This window comes from Chelonoidis abingdonii, chromosome 1 (assembly GCF_003597395.2).
Source record: "Chelonoidis abingdonii isolate Lonesome George chromosome 1, CheloAbing_2.0, whole genome shotgun sequence".
Classification (NCBI taxonomy): domain Eukaryota; kingdom Metazoa; phylum Chordata; order Testudines; family Testudinidae; genus Chelonoidis; species Chelonoidis abingdonii.
The window spans coordinates 71,467,138-71,485,244 of NC_133769.1; the positions used below are offsets into that span (position 1 = coordinate 71,467,138).

An 18,107-nucleotide genomic window follows, 5' to 3' on the forward strand; every position below is an offset into this window, starting at 1 on the left:
GCACTGCTTCATCATTTACTAGGTTATTGTACCATGGAATACCTAGCTAGGATTGATTCAGTGTGACCTTTATATCTATTATAGTTGATAAAACAGAAGTACCTTGTCTCCACTCTTTCCCGGCCTTGTATTATCCATGTGTGACTTCTTGAGTTGGATTTTTTTGGTTTATTTAAGTCAGATATGGGCATTCTCTTGCATGGTTTGGTTTGGCATGGCATCACAAAAGCTGTCATTAGAACTGAACAGATCTGTGATAGACCCATGGTTAAAGTTGCAGCTATTCCAGCTAGTTGAAATATAAAATAAGTAACTGTTTTGTTAGTACTTAAACATTTCTATGGTCTGGTCTACACTATATAATTATGTCTATGTAAGGCAGCTTATGTTGACCTAATTATGTCACTCTACAGTACAACCTTGTCCTGCCAATGTAAGTGCTGTATTACATGGACACAATAACTCCACCTCCATGAGAGGCCTGGGGATTATGTATGTGTAGTTAGCAGGATGCAGTGTCTGTGCACTGCATTAGGTATATCAGCTGTTAGCTTTCTCCAGTGGAGCCATGAAATTGACAAGAAAGTCGGACAGCTAAAGCCCAGCTCCCCCTGCTTGCCTTTAGAGCTGGGGCAAGAATGGACCCTGCTCCCTGTGACTTTCTCTCCCCCTACTCCCAGCTGGGAACTTTTGCCATCTTGTCATTTTCACAGCTCCATGCTGGAGCTGCATAGCTCATGGTTTGGAGCAGGTGGGAGCTGAAGTGGACAAGAACACTGAGCAGCTGGACTCTGCTTCCCAGGGATGGGAAGCCCAGGGGAACTGGGAGGTGAGAAACCCCAGGAGGCCTGCCGGAAGCCCAGTAGCCTGTGGAGCAGCGAGGCTCCTGGCAGGGAGCTGCCAGCAGAACTGAGAGATGGGGCTCTCAGCGCCCCACACTGCCTCTCTTAGGTCGGTGGAAGCGCTGCTGCTCAGGACGCACACCACCAACCCAAGAAGGGTAGTATGGACGTGCACCACCGCAGTCATTACTGTAGTGTCTGCAAGTTGACCTAATACAGGCAGATTTAAATTTTTAGTGTACACATACCCTAAGTATTTTCAGAATATAGGTACGTTTTCAGGGCACAGACAGTTACCATTCACAGTATTTTGCTAAGTAGCTTATGATATGCGTGTTATTCCAAACTGTAAACTTCATAATCTTTAAAAGCCTGCACTTTTATCATGATCCGTATAACTACCTCTGTCTCCTCCTTTCCCATAATTAAAAAAATTGTCATAGTGGTATGTTTTTTGTGATAACCCTCATGGTTCAGAGGTAAAAGGAAGGAAAGCTGGTGCTTATACAGTGTCTTCTTTACTTAGCATACTCCTGTTCACAATTTGACCCATCCAAGGAATTAAAGAAGAGCACCAGATATGGAAAAAACATTGACAGTTAGTGGATAGTTTCCATTCTTGGAATACTAATAAGGGAAACATTTTTCTCTCTGGCCTGTTGTGCTTGGAACTAGTTATGTAACTTAGCCTTATTACAATCAGCTGCTCTACTTCTGTTTCAGTACAGTGTAGCATAACTTTTAAAGTTACTAATCATCATATGCTGATATACACTCAAAGAATAAATTTGTATTTTTCTTAGGCCTTTTCAAATATCTTAATTTGCTGTTCAGAAAGTGACCTGTGTGTTCCAGCATCTTAACTGGATAGCAACTGTATTACATTAATGTCTGTGACTTTCACACCAACATATTAACATTCTGATAATTTGCAATAGTTAAGAAAACCGCTGATGGCCTTTTTATATTTTCTTGGAAACTATGAAATGATCTAAACTTAGATAATCTGGTAAAGATTCTGACCAAGTCCAATGAACAATTTGTACTTCCAGGAACTGAAGGAAAAATCTGAGGACTAAGAAAGTGTTTGTGAAGGTGAGGAGACCACTCTTGTGTATAGCAACAGCCTATCTACATGCACCACATCTTATACTTTTACTCTGTAAGGATGTTATAAACGGATAAGAAAAGTTAATAACACAGAAGTACTTTATATCTCTGTGACTGTAAAGGGTTAACAAGTTCAGTAAGCCTGGCTGTCACCTGACCAGAGGACCAATCAGGAGACAGGATACTTTCAAATCTTGAGGGAGGGAAGTTTCTGTGTGTGCTGTTAGTTTTGGTTGTTGTTTCACTCTGGGGCTCAGAGGGACCAGCGTGCAACCAGGTTTCTCTCCAGTCTCCCTGATACAGGTTCTTATAGATTCCAAATAGTAAGTGCTAGATAGATAAAGCGAGTTAGGCTTATGTTTGTTTTCTTATTTGCAAATGTGCATTTGACTGGAAGGAGTTTAATTGTGTATTTGGCTGAAAGGAGTTCAAATTTGTATTTTGGCTGAAAAGATTTTAATTTGTATTTGAAGACTTAGGCTGGGAGGGTATTCTCTAGTGTCTGTAGCTGAAAGACTCTGTACCTATTCCATTTAAATTTACAAAGATAATTTTTTTCTCTCTTAATTAAAAGTTTCTTGTTAGAACTGATTGTTTTTATTCTGGTGTGAGACCCCAGGGGACGGGTCTGGATTAACCAGGGAATTGGTGGGAGAAAGGAGGGAAGGGGAGAGAGAGGCTAATTTCTCTCTGTGTCAGGATTACTGTATCTCTCAGGAAGAGTCTGAGAGGGGGAAAGAGAAGAGGAGGGAGGTGAATTTCCTCTCTGTTTTGTGATTCAAGGAGTTTGAATCACAGTGATCTTCCAGGTAACCAGGGAGGGAAGCTGGAGAGGCAACAGTTGGGGAAGGGTTTTCTTTCCTTGTGCTGAGATTCAGAAGGTCTGGGCCTGGGGTCCCGGGCAAGGTTTTGGGGGACCAGAGTGTACCAGGCACTGGAATTCCTGGTTGGTGCAGCGCTACAGGTTCTAAGCTGGTAAATTAAGCTTAGAGAAATTCATGCTGGTACCCCATCTTTTGGACGCTAAGGTTCAGAGTGGGGAATTGTACCATGACAAAGGGTGTTTAGATTTGGCTAAGGCTTAGGACTACTCAGATGTTTATGGGGACCCAGGACAAAATGGAGAAGAAAGCGTTTGAAGAACGCTGTTGAAAACTTTAAAACTGATTTGTTATCACCAAAGGCAAATCACGTCTTGTTTATCTCTTTTGCTTTTTTTATAACACACTATTGTAATTTATACTCTTGGCAAGATTGTCCTCTGACAGCATCACTAAGGCTGATATGTGGTCTCAGCTCATGATTAAGGATACAATTTAGTCACAGAGGTCAAGGCTTCCGTGACTTTAAGGAAACTCTGACTTCTTTGGCATCAGCCCCCGCAGCAGAGGCAGGGGCCAGAACTTGGGCTGTCAGTCCCTCGCCACTCCTGCAGGGTTTCTGCTTTAGCCCTTTTCCCTGCCTGCCCGTTATTTTTAGTAAAAGTCAGGGACAGGTCATGGACATCTATGAAATTTTGTTTATTGCCCGTGACTTGTCCCTGATTTTTATGAAAAATAACCATGACGAAATCTTAACCTTATCCATAGTAGATTGGGAGCAGGTTTTTTTATTTATCAGGGCTAACTTGCTAAAGGAGCATTTCCTTTTTGGAAACTGAAATAGGTATCAAGATCAAAGTTCTTAGATCAAAGTCCTGGTCTGCAGGAAAACATTCTGTGGTCCTTGTTTGTAAATCTTGTATAACAGCTTAATAGAAGTAATTTTTCCAAACTCTGTGTGTGTCAGTTTGTTTAAATGGTGAATTTCTTCAACAAAATCCTCTATCAAATGTCTTGGGTAACATTTTAATTGTTCTTGAGCTGATATTAGCATTAGCATTGTTTGTAGTCAGGTTTCAAATAAATGAAACAATGCTTTTTTATTTTGTTTAGCTGTTTCAGATTTTCTTGTGATTTCCCTGATAAGAATGTCTATAGCAGCATAAAGTCAACCTTGAACTTGGTTTCTTGGTTTTCTTGGTAATGTGTGGTGATCCTGTCTTTGTTGTAGAATGTCTTCCTCTTTCTGCCCCTTTTCTTCTGACCCAGGCCAGCTGCTACAAGTTTGGACTTCTCAAGAATCAGAGGCCAAGATTCTTGAATGTGCTCCATTTCACTTGCAGGTGATTTCATCAGCCTTGATTCTTCACCAAATGAAAGCTCTGAGTCTTGAAGTAAACACCTTAACGTTGTTGATGGTTTGCAGGGTTTTAAGCCAATAAAATGAATCTGAAATATTTTAACCAGACAAATATTCTACTTCATTATATACGTCCGCAGACAAATCAACTTGGTTCTTTGGATTCACCAAAACTTGTAGAACTTCTCTCGATTGCTTTGATAGTGATTTCACTGGTTCAGTTCTTCAGTACCACTTAGTGTGCAACAAAATGTTTGCAGATTACTGTAGAACTTTTAATCAGGCAGGGCTGGAATTGAACAAGTTGCAGAGTTTGAGTGTTTCCAAAGAAACTCTTTATGTCCACACTTAGGTCTGCTGCATGCACACCACAAAGACTCGACTCAGACTGTGTGCACTATGTGGTGAGTAGTTTGCCTAAAGATTCTTCTGTAAAATCCTCCTTCAGAAATTCCAACCATGTTTGACCCATTGTCCTGTCCTTTACCTCTACAGTTTTGAAGGCTGATACCACTCTTTTCAAGTATTCTGCATATTGGCTCTGCAGTGTTGTCCCCCCTGCCCCCGAGTCCTCAGACATCAAAAAGCACTCTTTAATTTCCCATACATTATTTTGAGTTTGAATGTATCGCAAAACAAAAATAATTTGCTTTCCTTAGGAAGCATTTGGTTTTCTGTCAACAGTCATATCGTAGTAGAATGCTTTCTGTACATTTTGGATAAGTGTTTAGGACTTAGTTTCAGCTGTCTTCTGTGAACTCCATTCTGATACCTCAGGCAACTGTAAAGTACAAAAGAAAAGGCTGTTCCCTTGGTCCCCTGTTTTGCTGTTAGATCTGCAAAATGAAACCAGCTAAAACCAAGATGACATCTAAGATGCATATAAATATTTCATGCAATTTTATGGTTTCTTCCTCAACTTGTTTTTGAAGAGCACCATCAATTCCAGTGTGGTTCTTCAAACTTTTTTCCAGTCAAAGTAGAGTGAAAAATGGACAGAATTGTGCTCCTAGCTTTCAAACATGGTTACTTTTGAGTTCATCAGGCATGCCAAGCACTGATAACTTTTGTTGCAGCTGTTTACTGCATCCATCAAAAAGACAAGGAAAGCGGATCAGTTGTTGAGCATGCTGATCTCTACACAAGCCACTTTCTGGACACTTATTTTTTTTTCTTTCAGCAAGGTCTTCGAAAATGTTTACTGGAAAAGTATTCAACAGGAATCTCATGGAAAAGAGGCTGAGTTCTTAGGAACTTTATTCAGTAGAATCAAATCTTCGTCTGCATTTCTTAGCTGTCTCTGTGTATCTGGATCACTGCTAGCCAGCTCTTTGGTAGTTTCACCCTTCAGTTCTTTATCCAAAATTATCAGGACTGATATCTTTGTTCTCAGTATTCCAAACAAGAATTTCTTGCTTGTGAGATCCTCCTTGTGAATCTACTGGATATTGATAGGCATCTTTTTTCATCATCTTCACCTCCAGACAAGCTTCTCTTTCTTTCTGCTTCATTTTCAAGTAGTATTTCCATTTGTTTTCATTTAGTTTCTCCCGAAAGATATCACTTTCTTCCAGACATGTCTTTCCTATTCAAGCGTCACGCTCAAAAAGAACACAGTTCTGTTACTTCATCTGCCTTTTCATCTCAGCTTTTTTTCAGTACAGAACTGAAATAAAAACAGAATAATTTTTTTCCCTAAAGGTAAAATGGACTGCAGAGGAAGTGTGTACCATGCTAGTCATAAAAGAAGTAGGACATAAAATCCTATTAATGTGAGTGTCCATTTTCAAAAACTATATATGTAAAACAGAGTATTACAACTTTTTTGTAGTAGTTCAAGATGATATGTAATATGGTGTCTGTGTAGAGTATCTAGTATAGTGAAGCCTCAATCCTGTGATCTAGAAGAAGCTGCACTACAAATTTAATAATGAGACTTTTGATGATATATTAACTTCAGAGCTCTACTTTTAAAAGACAGGGCAAAGTAGATGAAGTGTATGTCTACACTGCAGTGTCAAACCCAGGATTATCAGGATTCGAGTCCATGTACTCTGCATTTGTAATGCCACGGCTTGAGCATCCACACTTATTGGTGACACTCTAGATTTAGAATTTCTGGCCTAGGCCCCAAAGCTTGGCACCAGCATCCATGCTGCAATACGCAGAAGGATTCCAGACACTCCAGAGGACTTAGCCCAAACCCAAAGAACTGTTCAGAGTGGTGAAGAACCCAAGGCAGGGAAATGCATATAGGAGTGTTGATTATTTTGTATAGATGTGTATATTTCTCATGCTATCTAAGTAAACAGTGGTGTTTTAGAATCCTGCACAAATTCTATCTGGCTTTCGTGATCAGGTGCCATTGAAACCAGAAAGCCAGGTTTGGCAAGCCCATCAACTGACTGCCTATTATTTGCTCACAGTCAAACCCTGAAAAGTGGCTAGATGTAGCTCTTTAAGCACTCAGAAGGAGTAAAAAATGTCACCAGCAAAATTTCCAGAGAAATACATGCATGTGCATGTCCAGGCAAGTATAGTGACAAAATCATTCACAAGCAGCTCAATAATGTTGTTAAAAATCCGTTCCATGCTCTTTTTTACTACTGTAGCACACCAGAAGCAACTACTACAATAGTACACTGTCATCATCAGGAGGGTGCCCTCCACTCATTGGGAAGGAAACTGCAGCCCTCTGCTCATTGGGAAGGCTCTGTACGCTACAGCCTAGGGTGGCTTGGGTTGGTTAATTTCAGATGAGCCTCCCTTTCTTGCCAGCCTGGATTTGAGCAGACAAATTAGTGAAATGGAGAGCCCAGATTCAGGGAAGAGGGCATGCACCTGACCTGAGCTCGGTGCTGCAGGAAGCCAAGAAAGCAGGGCCGCCCAGAGGAGGGGGGCAAGTGGGGCAATTTACCCCAGGCCCTGGGCCCTGGCTCGGTGGCGGTCCGGGTCTTTGGCTGACACTTTGGCAACAGGGGGGCCCTTCAGTGCTGCTGAAGACACGGACCAACTGAAGGGCCCTCTGCCGCCGAAATGCCCCGCGAGCCCTGGCCTGGCGGCAGTCTGGGTCTTCGGTGTCATTTCGGCAGCAGCGGGTCCTTCAGTGCTGCCAAAGACGCGGCGCGACTGAACAGCTGCCCGCTGCCGAAAAGCTGCCGAAGACTCGGACCGCCGTCGGGTGAGTACAAGCGCTGCAGCTCCCCTGCTTTGCCTCAGGCCCCCTGAATCCTTTGGGCGGCCCTGCAAGAAAGTAGGTTTAAAAACAAAAATCAGCTTGCCAGACCCCTTCTCTCACCGCTTCTAGGGTTTGATTTCTGAAAACAGCTGGGCAGCTAACCCAAAGCCAAGCCATGGGAAAGAGTAAAGGGGAGCTGAAATCAAGCTAGTTCTACCTTGTGATCCTGTACTAAGGGCTTCATCCCTGGTGACCTCTGTCTCATCCCACTACAACTTTCATCCATGCAGCTCTCTTTTCCTAGCTAACCTGCCTCCCCCACCCTGCCCACTTCATTAGCCATTTTTCCCTGCATCACCGGGTGTGCTACCTACTATAGAGCAGCAAAAAAGAACACATTTGAGTAAAATAAGCCTTGGCTAATGTGCTGCTCTCTCCAAAGTACGCCTGGTTTTAGCAAAGTATTTAATTAGTCTCCACAGACTTCTTTTCCTTGCCTGCAGATTATAGTGATCTCAGGCCAAGAAGCCCTGGAATGTGATTCCTTCTGAGGACATTTACAGTTGAGATGTAATGACATTGACTTGGTGTGCAAAAGAATGTAGTATAAGAAGAGCCTGGAATGGATTTTATTAACACTACTGAGCTGCTTGTGAATAATTTTTTAACTATATATATTGGTGACGACTTAGTCTGAATGTCACTGTAATTGGCAGTGAAAGTTGCTAGAATTGTCACTGGTCACTTTGACACTTGTTTTCTCACTAGGGAAACCAAAAGGTCACTAAATCTAGTGACAAAGTAGCTAAGTTGGCAACAACTTTTCAAAAGCAATTAAGCTTGTAAAAGGGTATTGGTATTTTAGCATACTTACAAAAGGCTGAGCTAGTTAGAAGAGAGGATTATTACATTTTATTTTCAGAAGTGTACATTTCTCTATTTTGAACATGCATGCTGTTTTATATTTGAGGAACAAATATGTCCACAAAATGAATCACATAATGTTGTATGTTTCACTTTTCAAAACCTTAGTATTGAGCATTTGGGTTTTTTTTCACTTGGTTTCCCTCCCCTCCTCCCCCACTCCCAGCCAAATGAGCGGGTTTGTTCAGGTTTCCAACGACCCTAGTTTTCAATTCCTTTGGTAGACTTTGATTAAGGTTATTTAAATCAAGCAGCACAGGAGATTATGCTGAATCTTGGCAGAGGAGGGCACTGTTTTAGATTTTTGCAAATTAATTTTTATATAAGGGAAAATATAATCTCACTGAGAAGAAAGAGTTTACACAGTAAGTCTTTAACTTTTGGTGTGCTTAAATTTACATCATATAGATAGTCAAATAATAAGATACATTCAGAGATCACCATTCAGGTCAATTTTAATGATCTAAAATTCTTCCAAAGTAACTTTGTACTACAGTATTTCATTGATCCTATAAATTAATCTTTCAATATACTGAAGCTGAAATCAAGAATTTTGTGGAACAACCACTTCTTTGTCCAGAATAAGACTTTGGAAACTCACTTTTTGTGTCTGTGCAGCAGGATTAATTTTGAATTGCAGGACAAATCAAAATTGTAGATCAAACTAATTGTATAGTACCATTTTGGTGCTGTAAATATGACTTTTAGGACATGACAGTAATACTGTAAATAAAGTTCCCCCTTATTATCTGTCTAGGTACTTATGTTGTCTAAATGTTGTTCTGCCATTAAAACAAGAAGTTGATCCATTTTTGTTTTTTACAGGTTGTGTATGAACAAGAAGGGGTTTTCATTCATTCCTCCTGTGCAAAAAATGATGACCAGGACAGTATAATATCAGGAGTACTACGTGTCATAGAAAAGGTAATCATTTGATACAGTTGTTAGATTTTTTTTTCTTACATTTACCTTCAGTGCATCTAACATACCTTCACAAGTTTAAAATATTACAAGAAAAATCATCACTTTTTGTATTTTTTACTGAACACCATGATGTTTGGCAGCTCTACCTATAATAATGTATGTATAAAGTAAACATACATATATCTTTGCATAGATAGGTAGATCTGCATTTTCTTAATTATAATCTTACTGAATTTGTGTTTGATGCATAAGTGTAACTTGTATTGTAGGAAGCTGAAGTAATAGTAGACTGGAGACCATCGGATGATACTTTGGACTCTTCCAATATCCTTTGTGCTGGAAAGGTATGCTTATTAATTACTGGCTTTCACCTCTTCATCTCTCTGCAGGTTTTGTTTGTATTGTTCATCAGTTAAGTTTAGCTAGATGATCCTAAAAGCAGAAGTTTGTTTATTCAGGGTGGTAGTTATTTTTTGTTACTGTAGTGCTTAGGAGCCCTCGCCCTCGACCCCATTATGCTAAGCACTGTAAAAACAGAATAAAAAGACAGTTATGTTTTGCTGTCTGAGTGGAGGGTGCTAGGATCCAGTGAAACCTGGTCTTCAGAGTATGAAAGAGGGGAGTGCTACCACTATTACTCTGTCTAGACAAGGGTTTAAAGATGTGTTAGGTTGTTAGCTCACACATCCTAACTAAAATGATTTAAGTCTGGGAGAGAAAATATCTTGATTAAAGCCTCTAGGCTTTAACTGTACTAGCTTGGTGTGTACTAAAACAAAGCTATTATAATACAAATAAATAAAACTTGCCTTGTTTTGATTAGAATTTTGGAAGGTCTTAAACTGAGGTAGGTAACATGAGTGAACATCAGACATTTAAATCCTAGTCAAGAAAGACTAGGCCTAAGACAAGTAATTGTTTCCTACTCTTCTCTTGATGTTGCAGAAGTCTCTCTGCATGGGCTGGTCAGGGATCTGTGCAATTTTCATATGTATGTAGATGTTAACTTCCACTTTTTCTAAGTGTTCAAACAGTAAGCTTATATCTACCTCAGCTATAGTGGTTTTACCTCTCCACTATGGTAAGCCCAGTTTTGGCCTGTGCCTACTAAGTACGTTAAAATAAAAGCCCTATAAAATATTAGAATGTTAAAGATCCTTTAGTGTTGTTGCTTAAAAATACATGACCCACAAATCTAGAAAGCCAGGAAATTCTGTGTTGGTAGTTACAAGAAGCACAAACGTACGAAAGTATGAGAATGCGCAAAGAAGGTCACCCAAATAACTTTAACTTTTCCTCGCGGCAATATCAGTCTCCAACTTCTCTCCTTCATTCCCTTTATACCCTGGGGTTGAAAACTGAACTCACTTAACTCTGTAGTGTAGATATAGCCTAAGTTGACGCAAGTTATGCCGATGATCATAAACCACTATAATTACATCGCTTGTGCGTGTTCACACAACGCTTTTTGTGTCAGAGTGCGTGCACAGTTGATGCTCTAGCATAGAGAGAGAGAGCGAGAGAGCAGTGCATTGTGGGTAGCTATCCCACTGTGCAACTTGCTACATTTTGCTGCTAGAAGTTGCGGGAGTGGATTGCAGTGCATCATGGGCATGGGCTCCCCATCCCATGATGCATTTTTTCTGTCTTGTCATTTCATGGGCTTCCAACTACGTTTTGTAGCATTTTTCAACAGCCCCTGTAAATTGTGCAGCTGCCATCTCTGCCTAAAAGCATAGATCCTGCACTGACCTCTAGTCTTGTGATAAGTGTTATGAACAATGTGGCTGATCATGCAGTATTTCATGAACTGCAAATCTGAACAGGAATCTGTGGTGTGTGCTCTGCTGTGTGCCATGGACAGAAACAATTATAGATTACTTTTGGTATTCACAGAGCAGCTGCACATGGTGAACCTTCGTTACTGAGCTCGGGAAGTAAGCACTGAGTGGTGATGTTACCAGGGTTTTCAGAACCCAAACAAGTGGTAACTTAACTATTTCACTCCATGCAGTGTCAGGAATAAATCAATGGGAACACAGCAATTCTGATGAAAGATTAATACAAGTAAGCGTACTCTTATGTAAAAATACAATTTATTAGATTTAAGTACACACAGACATGAGCAATAGGTTTAGAACTTCCCAAATAATTACCTAATCTGAGATAGTGTTGAGTAATTTACAACTGATCCACAATGGCAGGTTGCTTCTCTGCTGGGGAGTTCGGTATCAGGAAAAATTTTTTCAAGATAGCTTCAGAGAACTGCTCCATGGTACATTATCTAGTCTTGTTATAACTAACTTTTACAGAACACAGCTCATAGTGACCCCTACTGGGTCATCACCTCTCCTAACTTCAGTAAACTACTTATCAACAAACCATTCCTAACAATCTTAGTCATAATAAGCGTCTATATCAAAGGTGCCCAAATCCACTTGTTCTCTTTTAGTCTCAGTTTGACTCTCTCCTCTTGTCCCATTCTGATTAGCAGAAACTGCAGTTTATTCAAATTAACCCTTAACTATATTGAGGTCTATTGTATTGATTCATGGTGGCTGAATGCACACAATATAGTTGCAATTAGCTTGATCAAATTCTGGGGTACACACCCCTCAAATCTGGGGCAGTAGTGGGATCACATCGTTATGCTGGCATGGTATGACGAGCAGTGGCTGCAGAACTTTCGGAATTGTGAAGTCACCTTCCTGGAACTGTCTGTGGAGTTTGCCCCTGCCCTGCAGTGCAAGGACACCAAAATGATAGCCTGCCCTCTCAGTGGAAAAGTGGATGGCAATCATCATGTGGAAGCTGGCAATTCCAGACTGTTACCAGTCAGTCACAAATCAGTTTGGAGTCATGAAGTCCACCGTGGGGGTTGTGTTCACACAAGTTTGCAGAGCCATTAATCACATCCTGGCACGAAGGACTCTGGGAAATGTACATGAAATAGTGGATGGCTTTGTGGCAACGGGATGCAGTAACTGCAGCAGGGCAATAGAAGGTACACATATCCCAATTTAAGCTTTGAATCATCTTGTGACAGAGTGCATCAGTAGAAAGGGATACATCTCTATGGTATTGCAGGTGCTTGTGGATCACCATGGTCATTTTACTGATATCCGCATGGGGTGGTCAGGGAAGGTGCATGGTGCATTCATCTTCAGGAACACTGCCCTGTACAGAAACCTGCAATCAGGGATTTTCTTTCCAGACTGGAAGATTCCAGTGGGGGATGTGGAAATATCCATAGTGGTCCTGGGAGACCCAAAATACCCCTTACTTCCATGGCTCATGAGGCTTTACATCGGAAACCTGGACAGCAGCAAGGAGCGCTTCAATAACATGCTGAGCAGGTGCAGAATGACCTTTGAATGTGCGTTTGGTAGTTTAAAGGCTTGCTGGCACTGCCTTTATGGCAAATGTTAGACCTCAATGAAGAAAATATTCCTGTGCTCATAGCAGCCTGCTGTATGCTGCATAATGTTTGACGCTAAGGGTGAAAAGTTTCCCTGGGATGGAGTGTGGAGGCGGATCACCTGGCTACTGATTTTGAACAGCCATATACAGGGCTGTTAGAGGTGCTCACTGGAGAGCTATTTGAATTTTGACAATTTGCCTCAGTAATGTCTCTCTTTTTTTTTTTCTTTTTTGTAAAGCATTCTGCCATGGTTTGTTTACTTTGTGGAATGAAAATTTTGATGATTCCTTTCGGACTGTGATTTGTAGTCTGCAAATGTTCCAGTTGCCACTGTGTATTAATTCTAGCAGCAGCCACCGTGTGTAGAAGACAAATAAAGATTGATTTTATTTCCAGAGAGTAACTTTTTATTAAACAGCAATAACTAAAAACACTTTTTTGATAGGCACGTAACTCTCTTGCTGGAGGCTCTCACAGCTGTAAGTCAAGCTGTCATTGAGTCGAACCTGTCTGAAGGGGTGGAGTGAACAGGGTACTGTGAGGGGCTGGGAAGATGCAAGAAATGTATGGATGGAGTTTGGGGAGGGCATGGCAGGCAGTTCTGTATGGGCTGCGGGGCAGGGTGTGTGAGCATGCATGTGTTCTGCCCGAGTGCAGTTAGGGACATCAATATCTCTTTTGGTCCTCCATCACTTTTATCATTCATTCCTGGCCCTGTTTCCTCTTCTGGCCATCTGCTCTTAATTTTTAATGATCTCTCTTCATATCCTGTGATCACAGAAATCATAGATTATTAGAGTTGGAAGGGACCTCAGGTGATCATCTAGTCCAACCCCCTGCTCAAAGCAGGACCAATCCTCAAATGGCCCCTCAAGGATTGAGCTCACAACCCTGGGTTTAGCAGGCCAATGCTCAAACCACTGAGCTATCCCTCCCCCTTGATCTTGATCTCTGATGTCAGACAATTGGAGCATCTCTCGAAACATGTTCTTACTCCTCCTGGGTCACTTTCTTATCTGGCAGGCACTCTGCTGGTGTGTAGGGGGTTGTCTTCAAGACCCCATCTGTAGAAGCTCAAGAAACAATAAACAGAGGCATGTTCGTGAGTAAAGTCCTGCAAATCTGCAGGTATCAGCTTTATGTCCATGGATGTCCCCAGCCGCGGATGCGGATATCTGCGGACCATTTTTGCAGATGCCGGGTTGGATACACATACAAATTTTGTATGTATTTTAGGGCTCTAAATACAGGATTTCAAAGTCAGGGAAGCAAGCTGTTTGCAGCTCATAGCCTATGAGGCTACTTCCCTGCCTTCCAGAGCCTATATTCCCTTCCTCCCCACCCCCCAGGAAGAGAAACGGGAGGTGATAGATCAAGACAGGCAGTGAAATTCCCCATGCTCCTATTGCCTCAGTTTATGCAGTCAAGCAGTTTAGGAAACCTCTTCCGACTTCATTGCCACATCAGGTCAGTTGGAGATGGATGCAGCTGCTTCTGCAAAGTAAGTCAGGAATCCATACTGACTTACTTTGCAGAAGCAGCAGTCTCCTTCTCTAACTGACCTGATACAGCACAAATTAAACACTGGCTGGGCAACTGGAGAGTGCTTCCACCCCACTCCTGTGCCCCTCACCTGTGCACACCCCTCTTGGCCCCTAATCCCTGCATCCCCATGCTGCGCCCACCTGGGGAAACTGACCTGGAGTCTTGGAGTACCTGCTGTCATTGCTCCTCTCCCCTGCTCACAGCCCCCGAGGAGGGTGCAGAGGATTACCTGCCAAGTTAAGAGGTTCTGGGGCTCAGCCCTGGTAAAAATTAAACATTGCTAGGCAGCCAGAAAGCACTTTCACCCCCATCCTGTGTTCCTCATCCCTGCACCCCCCTCCTGTGCCAATGTGGGGAAATTTACCTGTAGATGCTTCTCGCAGCCCCCTAGGAGGATGACTTGCCAAGCCAAGAGGTGCCAGGGTTGCCCACAAATCCTGCAAAAATTAAGGAATGTGTCCTGTGATAGTATTCCCCTGCATGCTTCCACAGGGAGAACAGCAGCTGGTGCAAAGAAACTGGGATTGCTGAGCTCTAAGTGTGATGACTTTATAAATCGCAAGCTAAATAAGGGGAAAACTTCTTTATTTTATAGTTCAGTTTGTGGTTTTGAGCATTGACTTGAGAAATTTATTATTTTTAATGTAAAAGGCTACTTGTTTTGATGCCTGTTGTATAATTTCTTATGCCTGTGCACGTTTTTAAGCCATATAGCTTTTTTAATATAGTACACATGCACTCTCACAATGCTCCTCCCAAGAGACATTGTGAGCTAGCGTACTGGTGCAGATGTGTATATAGATTAAAAACAGAGTGCGAATCACAGTTCTGGTACAAGTTGAGGGCCTAATTGTGAGTGCACTTGGAGCATTGAATCATAATAAATAAACCTTTTTTTTCACTGTCCGTTGGCAAGCACACAGCTCGGCAACTGCCCTAAACATCATGAATTTGGCCGTGGGAGGGGAGGTGCAGTCTTCCAAGATGGGGTGAAGGGTCTAGGTGGTTTTTGTTAAGGGGATCACTGCAGTGACTTGGGACAATATTGTAAATTCTGCCACCATCTTCTGCAGGCAGGGGTCATTGAAACCAATATCTCACTCCTGAGGGTAAGAAAGGAGGCTAGGGTGCATCTCTTGCATGCGTGCAGCTTCAGACTTGGTTCCTATGCTGTTTACCTGTGTGCCGCTTTGGTCCCTTCGAAAGTGATTGCCAGTGGCTGTGGAAAAGTTTCCTACAGCGGGAGGAAGGAACAAAGCAGCTCTGCCAAGGAACCTTCAGCAGAGGATTGGCGAGTACCCATGAAATGTATGTGCATTAACACACTATTCCTCACAGCCCTCACTGCATACCTGCAAAGGGGAATGGGAAGCAGACTCAAACACAACTCGTCTTGTACATTTCTATCCCTTAAGCAACTTCTAGCATATAACAAAGCAAAGGACAGCTCTTCCTCATGTAACCGAGCAGTATCCAATCAAAATGAGCACTTATTAGAACTCCCCTCTCCTGCATCATGCACACCACAGAGTGCTCAGGACTGGCCTGAACCTTCGGGTCAAGAAGAGGTCCTGACTTGGAATGATCCCAGGCAACCTTGTCACCTGTCCCCTCTCATCCTCCAGCTCCACTTCCTCATCCATCACTTCGTCCTCGGGGTTGAGGCCGCTGGCCACTGTCTCCAGTTCCCCTGAAGGATCCACGGGGCTCATGGAGGTGGGGTCACTGTCGAGGATGGCATCCAGCTCTTTATAGCAGCGGCAGGTCTTTGATGTAGCGCTAGAGCAATGATTTAACTCCCTTGCCTTCTAGTATGCCTTCCTCAGCTCATTGATCTTTGTATGGCACTGATTCGTGTTCCATTTGTAGTCCTTCTCCAACGTGCCATGAGAAATCTTCCTGTATGTATCGAAGTTCCTACAGCTGGAGTGGAGCTATGGTTGCACAGCTTCCTCTCCAGTAGAACCAACAACTCTGATATACTCCATGCGGGAGATTGTTTAGTGCATGGAGCTGCCATGGTGAACTGGAAAGATGCCATGTGAGCTGTCAAGGTTGAGCAAACAGGATGTGGAATTTCAAGATTTCCTGGTCCTTTTAAGGGTGAGGGGCAGATGCCTGTGTACCTAGCAGCAGAGTTTGAACTGCTGACCAGAGCAGTCAGGATGTTGCACCACCTGGAGGCCATTTATGGCAACATAACCAAGTGCAGTTTGTGCACTGACACTGCATCAATCTAACTTTGGGTACGTCTACACTACCCGCCGGATCGGCGGGTAGTGATCAATCTATCGGGGATCAATTTTATCGTGTTTATCAATCTCTCTACCGTCGACTCCAGAACTCCACTGCGGCAAGAGGCAGAAGCGGAGTCGACGGGGGAACAGCAGCGGTTGACTTGCCGCTGTCCTCATGGCCAGGTAAATCGACCTAAGATCCGCCAACTTCAGCTACGCGAATAGCGTAGCTGAAGTTGCGTATCTTAGGTTGACCCCCCACCCCCAGTGTAGACCTAGCCTTAGCTGCAAAAAGGTCTGTTCTGCTTGTCAAGCTGGTTTTATTTTGATGGCTTAGCAGGAGAGCTAAATCAGGGGTAGGAGCACTGTAGTGTGTACACATCACTATTTTGTTGATGAAAGCTGACTTTTTTGTTGACAAAATTGTGTAGTTTAGACAAAGCCTTATACACTGCTAGGAAGCTTTCCCTGTTAAGAGGAAGCTAAGCCACCGATTTTCTACAGAATTAAAAAAAAAAAAATTGTTGCTATTCCCTTGGTTGTGAAGATAACATACTAATGTATGCTAATTTAGTCTTGTCTTTCGGAGTGTGTTGACAGACTACTTCAGTGTCTCCTTTGCTTCTAATAACTTTCCTAAGCGGCAGCAGACAGTAGTTTTTTTTCCCCTTGTCTTTCTTCTGCTTTATGGACAGCAGTGGAACTAGCAAAAATGCCAGTCTCACTCTGTTACTACTTTAAGAAAGTTATAAGCAGCAGCAGAGACAAGTAGAGGAGCTATTCATGGAAAGAGACCATATCTCAGCTTGCAGAGCCATTTTTATTGGTGGTGATAAACACGGTGGCAGAACTCAACTTGTCTCAGAGCCTCTGGTAAATTTTTTGGGCTCACAGCTAGAAAAATGTCTGTTTACTTGCAGAATGATCAGATTTGATGTGGAGATTATGGAAAATAATTAATCTGGTCCCCCAGGGCCCTTGTTACAAAGATTGAACCACGCTTTACATTTGGAGAAAACTCTGTATGTGTATACTTTTGAAAGTGGAATTCTGAAACAGAATCACAAAACATTCAGGAGTGCTGGAACCATTTTTATAGTGAGGGTACTGAGAGCCATTGAATCAGACTGCCAACCTTGTATATGATGATAATCACTTTAAGTTCCAACACCTATGAAAGCATTTGATTTTATAATTTGACTTCATACATGCTGTCTCCAATGCAAAGTGTAATGCTTTGCCATCTTAATAACTTTTATTCTTTCTGTGTTGCTGCCTTAATGCTGTGATCTTGATTTAGAACAAAGGCCAGTTCTGTTTCTTACCATTGTATAATTGACACATGAATCTTTGCGGGGAGCTGGGAATGATTGCTTTTAAAATACTATTTATTTAACGTTGAGTTGTTAAAATGCATCTTTTTCTGTTATCTGTGGTCGTAAATAAGGGTGGAAGTGGCTCAAGCGTTGTACAATTTAGAGTAACAAATGATACATATGTCATTATTGGGTTGAAATCAATTTGTCAATTTTGAATAGATAAGGTTGTTTTAAAATTTCTACTTGTTCTTAGTGCATCTCTAGTTGGGCAGATTTAAGATTATTTGGGTGATCTTCACTATCTTTTTCTATAAATTTCAAATGTTTGGGTTTCTTTTTAATTTAAACTTAACATGGAATTTCTTGTGTTTTTTCCGCCTAATATTTGTTTGATAACTATGTTCTTCTGAGTATTTTAACACTCAA

At 42.0% G+C, this 18,107-nt stretch overlaps 1 protein-coding gene across 7 annotated transcripts in view; it reads left to right on the forward strand.

Annotated features, from left to right (window-relative positions):
• Positions 1–18,107, forward strand: part of TBC1D15 (TBC1 domain family member 15) — a 100,295-nt gene that overhangs the window by 5,986 nt on the left and 76,202 nt on the right. For 2 of the 7 annotated variants that reach the window (XM_032792601.2, XM_075066517.1), the window contains exons 2-4: positions 9,061–9,159; positions 9,429–9,503; positions 15,199–15,234. In XM_032792601.2, coding sequence (XP_032648492.1) covers positions 9,061–9,159; positions 9,429–9,503; positions 15,199–15,234 — 210 coding nt within the window. The other 5 variants (XM_075066512.1, XM_075066523.1, XM_075066535.1 and 2 more) reach the window with 4 other exon arrangements.